Source organism: Marmota flaviventris, chromosome 19, assembly GCF_047511675.1.
Source record: "Marmota flaviventris isolate mMarFla1 chromosome 19, mMarFla1.hap1, whole genome shotgun sequence".
Lineage (NCBI taxonomy): Eukaryota > Metazoa > Chordata > Mammalia > Rodentia > Sciuridae > Marmota > Marmota flaviventris.
Window position 1 is genome coordinate 35942772 of NC_092516.1, and position 14620 is coordinate 35957391.

The 14620-nt window shown below is 57.9% G+C and overlaps 1 protein-coding gene across 6 annotated transcripts in view; it reads right to left on the bottom strand.

Annotated features, from left to right (window-relative positions):
* Nucleotides 1-14620, bottom strand: part of Tnrc18 (trinucleotide repeat containing 18) — a 91786-nt gene that overhangs the window by 53518 nt on the left and 23648 nt on the right. For 3 of the 6 annotated variants that reach the window (XM_071605516.1, XM_071605517.1, XM_027919739.2), the window contains exons 3-5: nt 12491-12646; nt 9912-10037; nt 7774-9393 (exon numbers count right to left, since the gene is read on the bottom strand). In XM_071605516.1, the coding sequence (XP_071461617.1) occupies nt 7774-9393; nt 9912-10037; nt 12491-12646 (1902 nt within the window). Of the gene's footprint in view, nt 1-7773; nt 9394-9911; nt 10038-12490; nt 12647-13931; nt 14037-14620 lie in introns of those variants that run through there. The other 3 variants (XM_027919743.2, XM_027919742.2, XM_027919741.2) reach the window with 2 other exon arrangements.

The following is a 14620-nucleotide window of genomic DNA, read 5'->3' on the forward strand; positions in this document are numbered from 1 at the left end:
CCTGTGCCCAGTAGCAGTTTGAGACCGGGACACTCCCCAGGGCCATCTGGGGCTGCCCAGGCACTACAGCCAGCAGAAGACGCTACTGGTGTCCCTGATGTTTGGTCATTTTCAGTGCCAATAACTAAACTACAATGTTTCTCCCACACCTGGAGGCTGATGAGTAATAAGCGCCATTAAGGCCTATTTCAAATGTAAAAAACCTTGAGATAATGTACTAAATTGTTCAGAAGGTTGTTTTCTTAGTAGAATGCTACAGGATTTTCTTTAGCCATCCGGAGTTCCTGCCTTCGTCCCAGTGCCGGTGAGGATGAGGGTGGAAGAATTTCCAGTGTTGCTGAAAACCGGACAAGACTTCGGCTGAGAACCAGAGGAGACTTCGGATTAAGCTAGCTGCCTGCAGAACTTACCTGGACTGTGATTTAAGCTAGCTGCCTGCAGAACTTACCTGGACTGTGATTTACCTGGACTGTGAGTTAATCTATTGAGACACTGCTTTACCTGGACTGAGACAACAAACTGTAATCTGTAACAAATTGTAACTCGGTATCTTTGCTAAAGGTGTCATTGCTGGTATAATTTTTCCAAGGGCTTCTTGCATGGAGCCATCAAGTGGCTTGGTATTGTGGCATTTTGTATCCTCCCTTTCTGTTTGTAGCAGGTTATTTATGGTGTTTCTCTAAAAACCACTATGGTCCTTATTTAAATTAAACAAAAGGGGGAAATGTTAGAGTCTGTAAACAAGTCAAAATAACACCTGGCATTTAGCCAGGGGAATGTTAGAGTTCGTAAACAAGTCTGGATGGTGCCTGGCAAAATGCCAGAGGGAGTGGTTTGAGAAGTAACAAAAGCGAGTCATTAAGTGTAGAGATTCCTGATTGGTTGACTGATGTATCTAGTTTATGCTAATTAGATAAGCTCTGTGGAATGTATAAATACTGCTCCTGTCCTGCAATAAACGGCTCCCACTCCTGCTGTATCAATCAACACAAGTCGTTCGTCACCCCCTGGTTATTTTGCCCAGCCAGCCGGCCTACAACACCCTCAGACCCCCCAATGACGCCCCAGGACCATCTGTGTGGCTCCTTCTCCCCAGAATGCCATTCCTTACGACTCACGGGGTTCCCTCCAACCCGGCTCGGAGTCCTCTGTGCCTGGCAACTTCCTCTCCATCCCCTTCCACCCTGCGAAAGCCTGTCCTGGACGCAGACAGACAACTGTGACCAGAATTAAACCAACAGCCATGGAGACCATAATGAAACATCGTAAAATCCGACACAGAACCAGAAACCATGTTCAACCTGGACACCCATCAGCCCTGGTCCCAAGGACCCAGCCGGGAGCATCGGCAGCCGATTTGGGGGCCCAGCCCCTCGGGCAAAGGCCTCAGGGTTGTGGCGGAGAGGGGGACTCCACCGAGGCACTGTCACCAGGGTCTACAGCAGCTGCGTTCAGGACTCTCGTGGGCAACAGTCCCACTTGGGACACTGCCATCAGGCATCCCCCTCACCTCCCTCTTTCTGTACCTCCAAAGAGCAGAGCCCTCAGGTGACAGGGATGTCAAACCCATCCCCTTCATTCCAGGAAGGAGGGGACCACCAGTCCCAGAGCAGAGGAGGAGCAGCACAATCACGAGAGTCCAATTCTTGAGGATCAAGCTTTCTGGGGAGCCAGACGGTCTCAGGTGGGGAGGGGACCCATCATCAGAGGCAGCTGGGGAAGGGCTGATGGGCTCCCCTGGCACGAGCCTCAGAGGCTGCCCAGCTCTGGAGGTGGGCCCTGCAGGGAACCACTGTGCTTTCTGTTTTTTGAACCCAGGGGCATTTTACCACTGAGCATCATCCCAGCCTTTTTTTATTTTGAGACAGGATCTCACTAAGTTGCTGAGGCTGGCCTTGAACTTGCAATCCTTCTGCTTCAAACCTTGCCCCACCCCCACTCCCCCAGTCGCTCAGATTGCACTGTGCCACTGCATTTTAAGCAGCAAGTGAGTGTCCCATAGATGAGGATGGGTAGGGCAGGCCAGGGAGCCCATCTGTCCCCAACCTGCCTGCCTCCCTGCCCACCCTGTGAGAAGCCCCAGGAGGCATGACCAGGGCAAGGCGCATCCCTGGCCTCCCACTGAATCGCTTCTGCACAGGCCACAGTCAGCAGGGGCGCTAAGCAGATTTCACTCAGTGCAAAGTCACTGACAGGCAGGAAGCAGAAAGGGACTGTGGAAGTGGAAGGGCAGCGCCATGGGCAGCTGGGGTGAGGCTCAGCCAGGGCACCCTTGCCTGCAGGGCACGTAGTTCCCACACCAAAGCAGGTTCTGAGCCCACCTAACCCCCTCAAGCAGGATGACCAAGTGGAAGAATGGCAGGTCCAGAAGGTCTTTGCCTGTAGACTCCACGGGGCAGCCGTGGCCCAGACAGGCAGCGACAGGCCCGGGAAGAATCGTCCCAGCGTCCACGGCTGAGCCAAGAAATCAGAGCATGTGGCAGGGGCTCGGCCACCTGAGGAGGCTGCCCTCATGTCCACTGGTCTCTGGAGTCTGGGACATGCTGTGGGCACAGTATTCCTGGTGTCCCCAGAAGGGCAGGCACTTGGAGTGTAGCCTGGGCTCTGCCTTGGGGCCTCTGCCCTCCCTGGCCTTCTCCACTGCCAGCTTAACGGCCCATGGTCTCAGGGGTTTCCCATCCCAGGTGCCACCTGCCACCAGAAACCTGTCTGCCAGATCCGCCTTGGAGCACCCCCCAACCTCAGGGCCCCTAGGACAGAGCCTCAGGCTACTCCCTTCAAACCCTTTGGTCTCCCAAAGAAACAGGCTGAGCTCAACTGGCCCCAGGTCCAACCTCATCAGTCTATGGCTCCCAGTGGCCTCTAAACCAGCTCCCCTCCGTCACCCCTCAAAGAACCAATCCCCTGCCCTGGCCCACGTGCCCGCAGCATCTCTGCATCCCTTCCCTACCTCGGGGCCACACATATGCGGCTCCCTCCACCTGGAGCACCTTTTCCCTGGACGACTCAACCTCGGTTACAAACACCACCTCCTCCAGGAAGCCTCCCCTGAACCACTCCTCCTTCCCACTCCCCTGCTGTCTCCCTCCAGCAGCCAGCGCTGCCATTCACTGTCTTCTGCTCCGCCAGACCCGGACTCCGCCCTGGTTCAAGCAGCCCCCTCCCTCCCCAGCATGATGCCCAACAGAGGGCATTTACAAGCTGCCTCCTGGGAACTCCAGGCACGTTCCAGTGTCACCAGCCCAGAAGGCAGGTCCCAATCCTCTCCCCTACCTTCCAGATGAGGAAACTGAGGAACAGGGAGACAATAAAACCTGCCCAGGTCCCACAACTAACATCAGCTGGAATGAGGGTCTCAGGGGGTCTTGTCCACCACATATGGAGCCAGCCCGGGGTGGGCATGGGTGACAAGGGCCCTTGGTAGTCATGTCACAGCAACTGCTTGCTGCAGGCCTGTCTGGCAGCCCAGTCCCACCCCAGGGCTGACAGGGGCGGGGTGTCCCTTGGCAAAGGCCACCACTGGCAGTCAACACCCGTTCCCATGTCACGTGCTCCATACCTTGGTCATTACATGCGCAGGGCTCAGAGGGAGACCAGCTCCCAGGGCAACCCCCAACCTGGACACCATCTGAGCGTCTCACCAACTGGTCTCCAGCACCACTCAGACCTGCTGCAACCTCAGCTCTGCACAGTGTGACAGCAGGGTGGCACAGTCTCACGGCCCTCACACCCAGGCCTGGCCACCCTGCCTCTACCAAGGAGATGACAGCAGACGCAGAGGTGGAGAGGCAGGTCCCACCTCATCCCCGCAGGCCTCCGCCCGCCCGTCTGTGCGCAGAACAGTGACAGTTCCTCCTTGGCAAGGCAGTAGGTGACAACAGGGTCCTCATGGGGTGGCTGGCAAGTAAAAGTGGTCTGCTAAACAGCAGCAAAGGTTCTTACTTGCTGGGCCTCTCGGGCATCGCGGGAACAGGCCACACTGGGCTGAGAATTAGGAATGGCCTTCTTAGTCCATCTCAGGGTTCAAGAGCCCTGGAAGGAAGCCCAGATCCTGTAGGGCCCCGTGTCCTCCAGGAGGAGCTCAGACTTGCATGCACCATCAGATGACCCAAGACCCCAACGTGTGTCTGAGCAAAGGAAGGCTACTTATGAAGCGCCTACTGGGTACCCTTCAGCACACACTTGGCGCCCAGGAACAGAGATGACCTGAGGGGCCCCAGAGGTTCAGCCTCTTATCCAAGGCCACAGAGCTGCAAGGGGTAGTACCAAGGTAGCTCCTTCCCAAAAGTAAAGAGGCAGAGTGGCCAGGGCCGAGGTGCCTGGAAGCCAGCTGGCAACTGGCTGGGGGACAGCCCAGGCCCTCACGGGTGCATGGGTGCCCTGGGCCCAGCCTCCCTGCAAGGCCTCTCAGCACCCGTGGCCAGGCTGACTGGAGGGAGAGCACCCCTGCTTACAGGACTTTTTAGGGACACAAAGAATCCAGCCACCTACTTTTCAGCCATCAGCACCAAAAGGAAAAGGCAAATCCCCAGAGTGCCATCTCAAACCCTGGCCACACCCTTCCTCTCTCTCATACTCTTCTCTTGAATACACATGCTCATGACCCCACGGGCACAGGCCTCCCAGTTACAGGCTGGTGCCCTGGACTCTGAGATGGGCTCTGAAGACCATGAGCCAACAGAGGTACCACACTGCATCACAGGACCCAAATGCTCGGCTGCCTCTGGGCGGGGGGCGGGGGGGGGGTCCACAGCCCTAAACCCTCTAAGCAGAGGCTTGTCCACCACCCAGCTGACCGTCTGCAATAAGAAGGCTTTTGCTCATTGCTTCAATCCCCAAATAAGGCAGGTACTACCACAGACACCCCCAAAGTCACAAGCGTGGGGTTTCCCTGGCTCCAGGGATCTCCACCCCCAGCAATCAGCTCATTCAGTCAGTCAGCCAACATTCAGAAGGCAGCCCTCTCTCAGCCATCTCTGCTGGAGAAAGGAAATTCCAGGAGCACACAGAACCTACTTCTGGACCCAACATCCAAAGGCGCTGGGGCTGTCCTGGGACACAGGACAGCAGAGAGCAGATGGAGTCGCACCACCAAAGGTGCTCCAGGGGAGTGACACCTGGCACCGAGGGTAAGGGAACATCCCCACACAGGAGCAGGGACATGGCTTGTGGAAGATACAACTTGAGACCCAGGGGGACCCACTGGGGCATTAGGTTGGTGTTGAAAACAGCACTCCTGGGAGATGCAGCTGGAGAAACCCAGGCCCTGGACCCCTCCCCAGGGCGAGTCTGGTGGGCTCTGAGCAGGGCAGCAGAGGGACAGGTCACCCATACGGCCACAGCATTCAGACAGGGTTTGGCTGAGACAGCGAATCTAGGACCCAAGTTAAGTCCACAACAGAAGGGTAGGGACCCGAGATGCAGATGTGCTACAAGGTATCTATACAGCCACTGCCGTCACATCTGGTGCTGCAGGAAGGGGCTCTGCAGGTGCCCCAGACAGGTCCCTGACTATGGGTCAGGGATGAGGATGGGCATCCAGCTGGGGTTAGGGCTGGGAACAGAGGCTGACTTGAGAAGTCACATGAGCAAGCAACAGCTGGACATGGCCTTCCCAGCCTTCGCCCAGCCTGCACACCACACAACATGGCCCACTCATGTGGTCTCAGTCCCTGGGTCACAGGCCGGGCCCTCTGCTCAACAACAGGCTCTGTTCTGGGCAGAACAAGTCCAGAGTTTCAACAAACATCAGATCTCCACAATCCCAGGAAGAAGCCCAACAGCAAAATATGCAAGAAACACAAGGAAACCCAACAACCAGATTCCAGAAAACATTTGAACTTGCTAAAAGACATGCACCTTTTTTCACCAATGAATTAAGTAACCACTGGGTTTTTTGGTTGTTGTTGTTATTTTATTTTATTTATTTTTAGTTGTAATGGACAAAATACCTTTGTTTTACTTACTAATATTTACGTGGTGCTGAGGATCGAATCCAATGCCTCAAATATGCTGGGCAAGCACTCTACCACTGAGCCACAACCCCAGCTCCTGTTTCTATTTTATTGTTTTTAATGTATTCATACACTTCATACATAGTTGGATTTCTATTAGAAATCCTTACTTTGCCTCCATGACACTCAAATATTTTTTTAGATGTTGATGAATCTTTATTTTATTCACTTATTTAAATGCAGTTCTGAGAATCAAACCCAGTGCCTCACACATGCTAGGCAAGCGCTCTACCACTGAGCCACAACCCCAGCTCAATTTTTTTTTTTAATTGTAAATATTAAAACACAATGCTGGGGCACTGAAAGTAAAACAGATGGGGCTGGGAGGGTAGCTCAGTGGTAGTTACTGGCCTAGAATGTGCGAGGCCCCTAGGTTGGATCCCCAGCACCACAGGTTAAAAAAAAAAAAAAAAAACTTATGGGGCTGGGATTCTGGCTCAGAGGAAGAGCGTTTGCCTTGCATGTTTGCCAGCACCACATAAAAATAAAATAAAGAGACTGGGGATACAGCTCAGCTGGTACAGTGCTTGCCTCGCATGCATAAGGCCCTGGGTTCAATCCCCAAAACCATAAATAATTAAAGATATTGTGTCCACCTATAACTAAAAAATAAATATTAAAAAAACCCTCATATACTACCAATGGACCAATAGGCACTTAAAATCTAACTACCCAGGCTGAGGCAAGAAGAACACAAGTTCAAGGTCAGCCTAGACAACTTAGATTGTGTTTCAAAATCAAAAATAAAAAGGACTAGGGATGGGGCTGGGATTGTGGCTCAGCAGTAGAGCGCTTGCCTAGCACGGGCGGGACCCGGGTTTGATCCTCAGCACCACATAAAAATATAGGCATTGTGTTGTGTCCATCTACACCTAAAAATAAATATTAAAAAAAAAAAAAGGGCTAGGGATGCAGCTCAGTGAGGGAGCACCCCAGGTTCAATCCCCACTTCTAGCAGGGAGGGGAACAGTACCTGAGGTAGTAAAAGTCAAGATCCATAAGAACTTTAGGACACTAGTTTCTATCCCTCACACACATTCCCTCATTCACTGATTTATCAAATACCTACTATGCGCCAGGCCCATGCTGGGGGATGTTGAAATACATAAGGCCGAGTTATCTCCCTCAAGGACTTGGAATCCAAAGCCTAAGGCTAGTCTATTCCTAGGAACCTCTATTCTTAGAAAAATGACTCAAAATATCACCAAGGTGCAATGCACAAAAATATTCCATGCAACCGTTCTAAACACAAAACATCAGAGCAGGGAAAAACTAAAATGCCCACCAGGGAATGGAGACCTGAACTGTGCTACCTGCTGGTGCGCGCTCTCCACAGAATATTAAAGGCCATAAAAAATGATACTTTATAGAGTTTGCAATAGCAGGGGAAACAACCCAAGCTGTAATATGGGAACAACGCACAGGCCCAAGATCATGTGTGCACCAGGAGCTCTGCAGGCCGAAGCAAAATGCACAGGAAAATGATTTCGGGAAAAGATATGAAAGTGTTCAAGGCACTGGGAAAAATATACTGGTCCTTTTTCTTGTTTCCCCTTTTGTGCACCTTATACACCATTCCATGTGCAAAATAAAAGCAATAAAAGTTTCAAAAGTGCCCAAGCACACAAGTGGGACAAACAGCAAACAGTTCGGGGAAGGCAGGCACTTGAGGGTGCAAAAAGAGCGGTTCAGGAGGCCAACCCCCAACCAGGGATACAACGAGGAGTGAGAAGGGGCCAGGGTGGGGCCCAAGACCTACCTTTGACATTGCTCAGAGACAGGGAGCGCTCCTGGTCCACCAGCCCAGGTCCCAGTCGACCACTGCCGCCACTGTCCTTCTGTCGAGCTACAGCCACAGCAATGCCCACTGGTGGGTGTCGCACTTCAGCCTCCCCCTGGGCACCAGAGCCCTCCCGCGCGAAGGCTTTGGCACTCTCGGGTCTCTCTGGGTCCCGCTTCAGTTGCCGGGTCCCGCCCGCTGCTGGGCCACCAGGATGGGGGAGCCGGGCCTGGGAGCGGGAGGCAGCCATGGTAGTGGGGGCAGGCTCTGGCTTCATAGTGCCTAGGCCTCCAAAAGGGCTCTTCTTGCCACAGCCACCTGGGCGCACGGCCACCGCCTCCCGGGCAAAGCTGCCACTGTACTTGATGAGGCTCTGCATGGCGGAGGCCTCTCCGGGGGCGTGGGCTGAGGGATGCAGGTCGGCCCCAGGCCGGCCAATGGTGGTCGAGGCCCGGGGCAGGGCGCCCCCAGGGTCCAGGTAGGCTTTCTTGGAGGCGGCAGCGGCCTCCTCCTCGGCACGGCTGGCATGGTGGTGTTGGGCTGCCAGCACGGCCATCTGCGTGGTGGCAAAGTTGCCCAGCTCAAAGGGCTTCCACTTGTGCTCGGGGCCGGTGGGCGCGGGAGGCCTCGCCGGTTCCAGGCCAAAGAGCTTGGCGGCCTGCTGGGCGGCTGCTGGGCCGCGGGGCGTGCGCTCGCAGGGTCTTGGCTCAGCTTCGGGCTTGGGCAGCTCCTTGGCCGGCAGGTAGGTGCGTGAGTCCGGGGAGGCGCGCAAGGCGCGGGCCGGTAGGGCGTCGGCGGGCGTGGGGCGCTTGAGTGAGCGGATGACGGAGCTCTTCTCACGCAGGACCTCGGGCCGCTCCGGCCGCGGGGAGCCCGGCGGCCCCTGCAGCACCCCAGGCCTGCCCACCTCGCGCTCCCGGCCACGGGCGTCGCGCGCCTGCGACGCGATCTGGATGGGCCCCGCGCGCTCGTCGAAGGCCTCCACGGAAGGCACGAAGGTGGGCGCCACCACGCGGTGCTCGCGGCCCGGCTCGCGGAACACGGTGTAGACACCGGCGGGCGCAGGGGCTGGAGGCGCCGGCGGCCCCTTGGGTGGCGGTGGGGGCAGCGGCGAGGGGCAGGGGCGTGGCGCAGGCAGCAGGGCCTCTGCGCGCCGCAGCAGTCGCGAGCTCTCATCCGGCCTGGCCACCTCCTTGGCGCCACTGCGGCCGGCCTCCACCACCAACGCAGGCAGCCCGGTGTCCGCCATGCCGTTGCACATGCCCAGGGCCGAGGGCTGCAGCGCGCTCTTGCCCTTGGCCTCGGCCAGGAAGGGCGACAGGCGCTCAGCTAGGCGCGGGGGTCCACGGTCCTGGCGGCCCTCAGCCCGCGCCTCCTGGGTCAGGTCCACCACACCACGTGGCCCAACTGCCTCCTCGCGTGCCCGTGGGTCCTTCTTGCCGAACAATGGGGGCGGCTCCCCGCCACGGCGTTCCTTGGCTGCACCTTCCCGGGACGACTTGGCCGGGGTGCCTGAGGAGTGACCACTAGGAGTCCTGGAGGAGGGCGCGTGAGAATGCAGGGCGCCTGGGGGTCCTGGCGTGGGTAGGTAGAAGCCATCTGCAGAGAGGAGCACAGAGTGAGCAGGGGTCATCGCCCACCCCCCACCAGGATGCCATGTACTGACTGGGGACAGGGCCCTGTGTCCCCAGGATGAGCAGGAGCATGCTGGGGCAATCTATGGGAGGGTAGGCTCCTGAAATCTCCAGCTGGCCATCTAACCTTCCTGAGCCTCAGTATCCTCCCCTGTAAAATGGAGAGATACCAACGGTCATTTTAGCTGCCCAGAGGGCAACATGGTTAGGCAGACCACATCTGGAAGATGCCAGAAGGCTGTGGGCAACCCAGTACACCTGCAGGAGTCCTTAGGGGCTGAGGTCCCAAAAAGGCCTCTTCAGCAGGCATCGCTCAGAAGTTGAGCACTTCCCTGGAATGCACAAGGTCCTGGGGTCCCAAGAGCCATGAAAAAAGGAAACAGCTGGGGAGCTGGCCAGGGTACTAGTGAGGGCCCAAGAAAAGCCCCTGAGAAAGTCCAACCCCCCCAGCCCCCACAGTCCCACCCACTTCTGTTCCCTGACCTTTCTGGGTATCGAAGATGCTGGGCTGGCCCAGCTGGCTGAGGAGGGGACTCCCGCTACTGGGGGGTTCCAGGTGGGTCAGGTGGAGGTAGGATGGGTACAGCCCGCTGGGCAGGTGGGAGAAGCCTGCAGGAGAAAGAAAAAAGGCTGCATCACTTACGCCTCTCACAGGAGCTTCCTCCCAGCGTTTTCTTGGAAACAAACCATTTTGGCCATCACCCCCTGGTGCAGGGAATCCGAGGTTTAACGCCAGCTTCCAGAGAGACACTTGTCCCTCTCCCAGCCATGCCACTGTAGGCCTCCCTCCAGTCCCAGGCAGCCTGCAGGGCTTGGCTCCTCAAACCCCCAGGAAGAGGGTCAGAATGGATCCCCCCAGGAGGGGACGCTGACGGCCACAAATCATAGCCTGCCCTGCTGCTGTTTTTACCCTTGAAACCTCAAAATCTGGTACCAGGGACTGAGCTCAGGGGCTCTCAACCACCGAGCCACACCCCCAGCCCTATTTTCTGTTTTATTTAGAGACAGGGTCTCACTGAGTTGCTTAGTGCCTCGACATTCCTGAGGCTGGCTTTGAACTCGTGATCCTGCCTCAGCCTCCCAAGCCTCTGAGATCACAGGTGTGCACCACTGCACCCAGCAAAAAAACACCTCATTTAAAATCTCATTTACAGATAGGAAAAAAGGACTCGGAGAAGGGCACTTGCCCAAGGTCACACAGCAGAGGAGTCTGGCTTTGAACTGAGGTCATTAGACCCCCCCTCAGCCTAATGTGGACCCCGGATGAGCAGTTTTAATGGACCCCTTCTCTGCTATGTGCCTCAGGGCTGGTCACTCACCTTTTTGGAACCTTACTGGACCCAGGATCTCTGGCTGCCAGATCTCCCATCCTTCACTGGTCCCCCCAGCCTTTCAAAAGGACTCCCCACCATCAATGCCCAGACTCAGGGCCTCACAGGACAAAGAGAGGAAAGGGCAGCCACAGACAAGAGAATCAAGAAGCCCAAGAGGAATGAGGACAAGAGGCCACCTGGTAGGGTGCAAGGAGGCCAGGCAGGCCGACAGTGGCACTGGGCAACAGTCCTGATGTTCTGCCTGAGCCTGGGGTCCTACTGGAGGTCCCTAAGGAACCCAGATACCCTGTGTCCTAGTTGCTACCTCTGAGGCCAGGGAGCCAGGACCTGTCACTAGCCCATGGGCTGATGGCTCTTCCCCTGGCATCATCTGATGACGACATTAACAACAATCACAAAACAAAGGAGTCCCTGATGCACATTATCCCATTATCAGTGCTCTGGGGCAGGGGCAGATCCCTCTGTCCTCTTGTCTGTAAAATGGGCAAAAGAGCCCCCACCCCAAGACTATGGCTGAGGATAAAGTGACCCTGAGTAGGCATCACCTGGGACCTGGTAAGCATGCCATGTATTTGCCATCCTTAGTGTTACTATTCACCAAGACTTGTTGACAGAAGAGGAAAAAAATCTCAGGAGGTCCAAGGAGCAAGCTGGCCAGCAGAGCCACCCAGCATCCCAGGCCCACAGCGAACACCCAGGTGAGGCAGGATGGCCCCCTCCGTGCAGAGCACACAACCCTGTTCCTAGATACAGAGGCCTGCCCTGAGGGGCCTGGCAGGAGGGGCCTCAGTGGCCTCCCCAGGACAGTGAGGACCGTGTGGTTTAAGGCTTGGCAGGAGCCCTGGGGTTGGGGATAGCTCTGGCTGCAGCTGTTGCCTCCTGAGGAACATGTCGCCTCCCGCAGCCCCAGGGCTGGATGCAGGATCCTGGTGAGTGCTCATAACCCATATGTGAGACCCCAGGAGGAAGTGGGGAGGCAGGGAGCTGGGAAAGACCCAGAGAGCCCTCAACATGCAGGGTGGACTCCCAGAGCTTCTAGGATCTGGGGGAGTGCACAGGCTCCCCAGGAGGATGGAGGAGGTCAGAGTATCAGCATCCAAAACCCACCAGAGCCGGGGTGGGGAGGCCCCTGCCTTCATGGATGGAAGGACGAAGCCTCCAGGAGGTCCAGAGTTTGCTCAGGGTGGGCCTCAAGCCAGGCCCGCAGACCCCACATCAAGCACCCCTGCAGAGCTGCAACCAAAGAGGCTGGTGGACCCAGTCCCCGGCTCCCACATTAGTCACCAGCCTATTGTGCACCAGGCACAAGCAGAATGTACCAGGCCCCGCCTACAGAGCTCGCTCTGGTGGCCAAGTCAGCCGATGGTTAGGGAATAATCACACAGGTAAATCTGCCGTTACCATGGGAACACTGAAGAAAGGAGGTATCCGAGCCAGGCCCTGAAGGACACAGGCAGGAGACGTCCAGGGGGCAGGGGTGAGGGGCTGCAAGCAGAAGGAACAGCTTGTGCAAAGGCCCTGTGACAGCAACTAGAGGAAGCACCTGGCATTTGAGGAACAACAGGGAGGTCAGATGGCCAGGGCTGGGCTCACTGGCCATAAGGAGGGTGGAGGTGGAGGTGGAGGGGTGGGGGCAAACTTGAAAAGTGCTAGGGACATAAAATTGCCAGAATGGTGGGGACAGCAGCCCAGCAGCCCTCAGCCCCGCCCGCCTGGCACGCTCCTTACCTTCATGGGCATGGGCGGCCCACAGCTGCACCATGGGCAGGTTGCTGGGGGTAGGGGAGCGGAAGGAGAGGTCAGAGGGCAGGGGCACCGGGCTCCCTTGGGATGAGGCCGAGGGCCCCATCCCGCTGGCCACAAAGCTGCCCAAGAAGGCCTCGCCTGCAGAGAGAAGGGGGGCTTTCAAGCAGCCAGCCAGGCAGCTGCCACCCCCACCCACCGCCCCAAGACTCCAGCTTTGCCCCACCGAGCTCGGTGGAGCAATGGCCAGGAAGCCACAGAGGCCTCCCCACCCCACACTGGTCCCCGAATGGACCCAGGGCAGCTCAACCAGACCCGGGGCTGGAGAGAAGCTGCAGGCCCCAGGAAGGAACCCGGGACAGAGCCCCTCAGCACATCCCACCAGGGCACCCAGGAACTCCCTGCTGCAGACCCAGCCCAGTCTGAGGGGCACCGTTCTCCCCATTTGCAGATGGAAGCCTGAAAGGAGCGGAGACCCCCCAAAGCCACAGAGCAAGGAAGTGGGAGGCTTGGAGGGGGAGAGTCCCCATTCTGAGCTCAGTGGAGCTCCTGAATCAAGGAGGGCACCCTCCAGAAGATCGACTTCCCTGAGGACCCCACAGCAGCCCTGGATGTGCCCAGGGCCCTCCAGGTGCTCAGCCGCCCCCGCGTGACCAAGGCTCAGAGACGGGAGGAGCCTGGTCACACAGCCAGGGAGCTAGTCGTGCACACCAGTGGGCATCCCAGAGCCTGCGCTGGCACCACAGGGCCACGGGGGAACAGGGCATGAATCGGGACAAATGGGGACAGCGAATATGGCAGCTCAGACAGGTGGAAGGGAGTCCTGCCGGGGCTGTCCCTCTGGAAAACAGGACCGTGCAGTCCCAGGGCTCCAGCCAGGGGAACTGCGGCTGCCTGGAGGGAAACGGAGCCCAGCCATGCCGTGCCTCGGCTGCCAGGCCCACACCAGACAGGAGGCCTCTTTGCTGCCACCCAGTGGCTCTGCCCCAAGTCCAAGCATCCTGCCCTCCACGGGAAGGACCTGGCAGGACTCCAGGTCACAGGTGAAAGGAAGGCCTGCGAACCCGGGACAAGGAACCCTCCTACGTCCCTGGGAGTTGGGCACCGTTGGCGGGCAGCACAGAAGAGTTAGTGACTTTGCAGGCAGAGTATGACTGGCTCAGGTGCCCAGAGGGCCCGGGTCCTGCCGCAGCCCCCTGCAGGGTCTGCAGACCAGTGCAAACTGCCACCTCCCAGTGGCACAGATCCCAGGGTCCACCCCAGCTCCTTCGGGTACATGTATAGAAACAGGTCATGAGGGCCACAGGCCCCGCTGGGGTCCCCCAGAGTGGAGGGAGCGGCAGCAGAGCCACGGGGGCGGCCCTGGGCCTCAGGCCCATCCCCGCAGCCTGTGTCCAGCCCCCCACGCCCCAACCCAGCCCCTCACCAGACTCCAGCGCCACACCCTCGGGCCCCAGAGCCATGGTGGCCACTCAGTCCATCCATGTGGCCCAGCCGAGCCCCAGGCTTCCTCCTTGGCGTGACAAGCGGGCGGTGGAAGGCTCCGGAAGCCAGCAGCCAGAGGTTTGCGCAAGGGCTTACATCAGCCGCCAGCTCTTCCTGCCCCGGCTCGCGGAAGCCCAGCGGCCAGGCCTGCCCCTGCCTGGGCTTGTGAAACCTGCCCAGCAGCGCCCCGGGCTGGAGAGGCACTGGGCCCGGATGCCACCAACGGCTCCTGCCTGCCACACGGCCTCAACCGTGCCCCAACTCCCTCCCTGGGGGCTGGGCGGAGGCAGCTGGGGAAACCCAGGGCTGGGCAGCTCTAAGGTGGGCCCACCGCCCGGCTTGCTGCGACTGGAGCAGGGTGAGGTCAGGGACTTCTGGCACAAGCAAGTGCCCACCACCACAGTTGGATGTCAATCAGGGAGACTTCTGGCTTTGCACACCCCAGGTACCCACCCTGGCCCCTCGGCCCTCCCTCGGCCTCCCTCAGCCTCCCTTGGCCTCCCTCAGCCTTCCCTGGGCCTCAAGAAGACCTCCGGCAGCCACATAGTCCAAGCAGAACCACCTGTGTCATCTGACCACGGTCACATGCCCATCTCTTCCCACCAAGCAGCTCCCTAATTGACAGTGGGA